The sequence below is a fragment of the Bison bison genome, unplaced genomic scaffold, assembly GCF_000754665.1.
Source record: "Bison bison bison isolate TAMUID 2011002044 unplaced genomic scaffold, Bison_UMD1.0 scf7180017846453, whole genome shotgun sequence".
Taxonomy (NCBI): domain Eukaryota; kingdom Metazoa; phylum Chordata; class Mammalia; order Artiodactyla; family Bovidae; genus Bison; species Bison bison.
The window spans coordinates 13,936-15,928 of record NW_011477026.1 but is presented as its reverse complement, the minus strand read 5'-3'; the positions used below and the strand labels follow the sequence as shown (position 1 = coordinate 15,928).

At 54.7% G+C, this 1,993-nt stretch overlaps 1 protein-coding gene across 1 annotated transcript in view; it reads right to left on the bottom strand.

The window, feature by feature from the left end:
* Positions 1–49: 49 nt before the first annotated feature.
* LOC104988439 overlaps positions 50–1,993 on the bottom strand; it is a 12,538-nt gene continuing 10,594 nt past the window's right edge. The window contains exons 5-8 of the mRNA XM_010839763.1: positions 1,619–1,910; positions 907–959; positions 444–686; positions 50–354 (exon numbers count right to left, since the gene is read on the bottom strand). Of these exons, the coding sequence (XP_010838065.1) occupies positions 197–354; positions 444–686; positions 907–959; positions 1,619–1,910 (746 nt within the window). The 3' untranslated portion in view covers positions 50–196. The remainder of the gene's footprint in view (positions 355–443; positions 687–906; positions 960–1,618; positions 1,911–1,993) is intronic.

Below are 1,993 nucleotides of genomic sequence, written 5' to 3'. Positions count from 1 at the left end.
TCGTGTTGGACTCTTTGTAACCCCGTGGACTGTAGCCTGCCAGGCTCCTCTGTCCATGGAATTCTCCAGGCAAGAATACTGGAGTGAGTAGCCATTCCCTTGGGGGATAAAAAGGAGTAGGGGTGGAAGATGCACGCTAAGTGGTTAAGGGCATGGACTTTGAAGTTAAGAATCTGAGGCCCCGGGAGCTCTGTGATCACGGCTCAGCTGAGGTAGGAGAGGGTGTGTGTGGTGCCAACTGAAAGTGCATCCCCCTCCCTGCCATCCCCGAGATCTCCTTTACCTCAGCCTCCACCTCGTCATAGTAACGCTTCTTCATCTCTGGTTCCCAGTCGATGGCAATGTACGGCTGGGCTAGGGGCGAGGGGAGGTGGTCATGGGCCCTGCTGCCAAGGAATACCCCCTCCCGCCTCCCAATCCTGGCTCACAGCTGAAGGAGACACCATGGGTATCCTCGTTGAAGGTCGAGCGGTCACTGGTCCCATTGGAATTCACTGTGTGCAGGGTGAAGAGGTGCTTGCGCCGTGCCCTCTGGGGCCAGTGAGATGGCCCAGGAGAGTTGTCCACAGGGGCCCGACTTCTGCTCACGACTCTGGAGCTAGGTCCAGCCTGCTCCAGCCCAGGGTCTTGGGAGCTGCCCTCAGTCACACGTCCAGGCTTAGGGAGCCTATCCTTATCCTCCAGGTCTGCTAGGATTGGGGGAGGATGTCAGAGGTGGGAATGTGTGAACCCCAGAGGGCTGAGCAGCAATGCACATCCAGGTGGACCCTGTGTGTGTGTGTCAGACCCACCCCAGACCCACCACTGACCCACTGACCCTCCCTCAGACCATAGGAGACCCTCATCCTTGTGGATCCATGTACAGACACTCATCCTTGCGGATTTGCTCTCCTTCCTCTTCCTCACCTTTCTCATCCCCGTCATCCTCATCATCCGAGCTGGGTCTGGTCACGTAGCGTCTGCCAACAGAACAGAGGAGACTCTCAAGGAGGGCGCCAGAGGGCAGGGAGGACAGAGCCCAGAAGTCCACTTTGCTTATGATGGGAAGCCATGGGTCAACCCCCACACACACAGTTGTGGAGGAGGAGCCAGAAGGTCTCAAGAGATGCTACAGGAACGTGGGAAGAGATGGCCTGACAATGGAGGATCTTGTGGGCCACAGTTAAGGAGTGTGGATCTTAAGTATGATAAGCCACTGTTATACAGATACATGATCAGCTGCACATTTCCATCAGGGAAGGCCTCCGAGGAGCATGCATAAGTGCCACGTGAGGGAGAGGTGAAGCCAGATAGTGCACTGCTGTTTGCCTGGTGGGGACTCTGGGTTTTAAGCACAATAAAAATCGATCGAAACACAAATAACCAAGACTCTCCTAGGAAGACAATTAAGTACAAGATGACGTTGTCTGCCATGTTCACTCCTATATCCCTGGCACCTAGGTGAGGTGGTGGCGAAGTCAGAAATTTAGAGGAAGAAAAAAGCCTACAAGTTACTCTCTGGCCATGTTAAGTTTGAACTGTCTTCAGGAGCTGGACGGAAGGTGGCAACCAAGTGGTTGGACACTCGGCTCTGAGTTCTGACCCCACCTCCCCACCTGACCTGGAAGCGCAGACTCACGAGAGGCGGTACAGCAGGATGTGATACAGGGCGTCCCACGAGAGCCGGTCCCGGGGCACTGACACCAGGAGCGGGTGCCCAAAGAGCATCAAGCCGTAATAGGAACTGTTATAGTCCCGGGCTGGGGTGCGCTCCCGCAGGTAGATAGGAAGCACAACATCCTCTCTGGAGTTCTCACCAATAGCAGCCCTGCCCGACACCTCATATCTGTGGGAGATGAACATCAGGTCCCGTCTGATAAATATACCCAAGAGGGATTCAAGGACTCTGCCCCAGTTGCTCCAGCCACTCACTACTCACAGCCTGAAAGTATTCTTAAAAGGGTCCAAAGAGTCACCCAGGGTTTTGGATCATTTACACAGCACCTTGTTTACG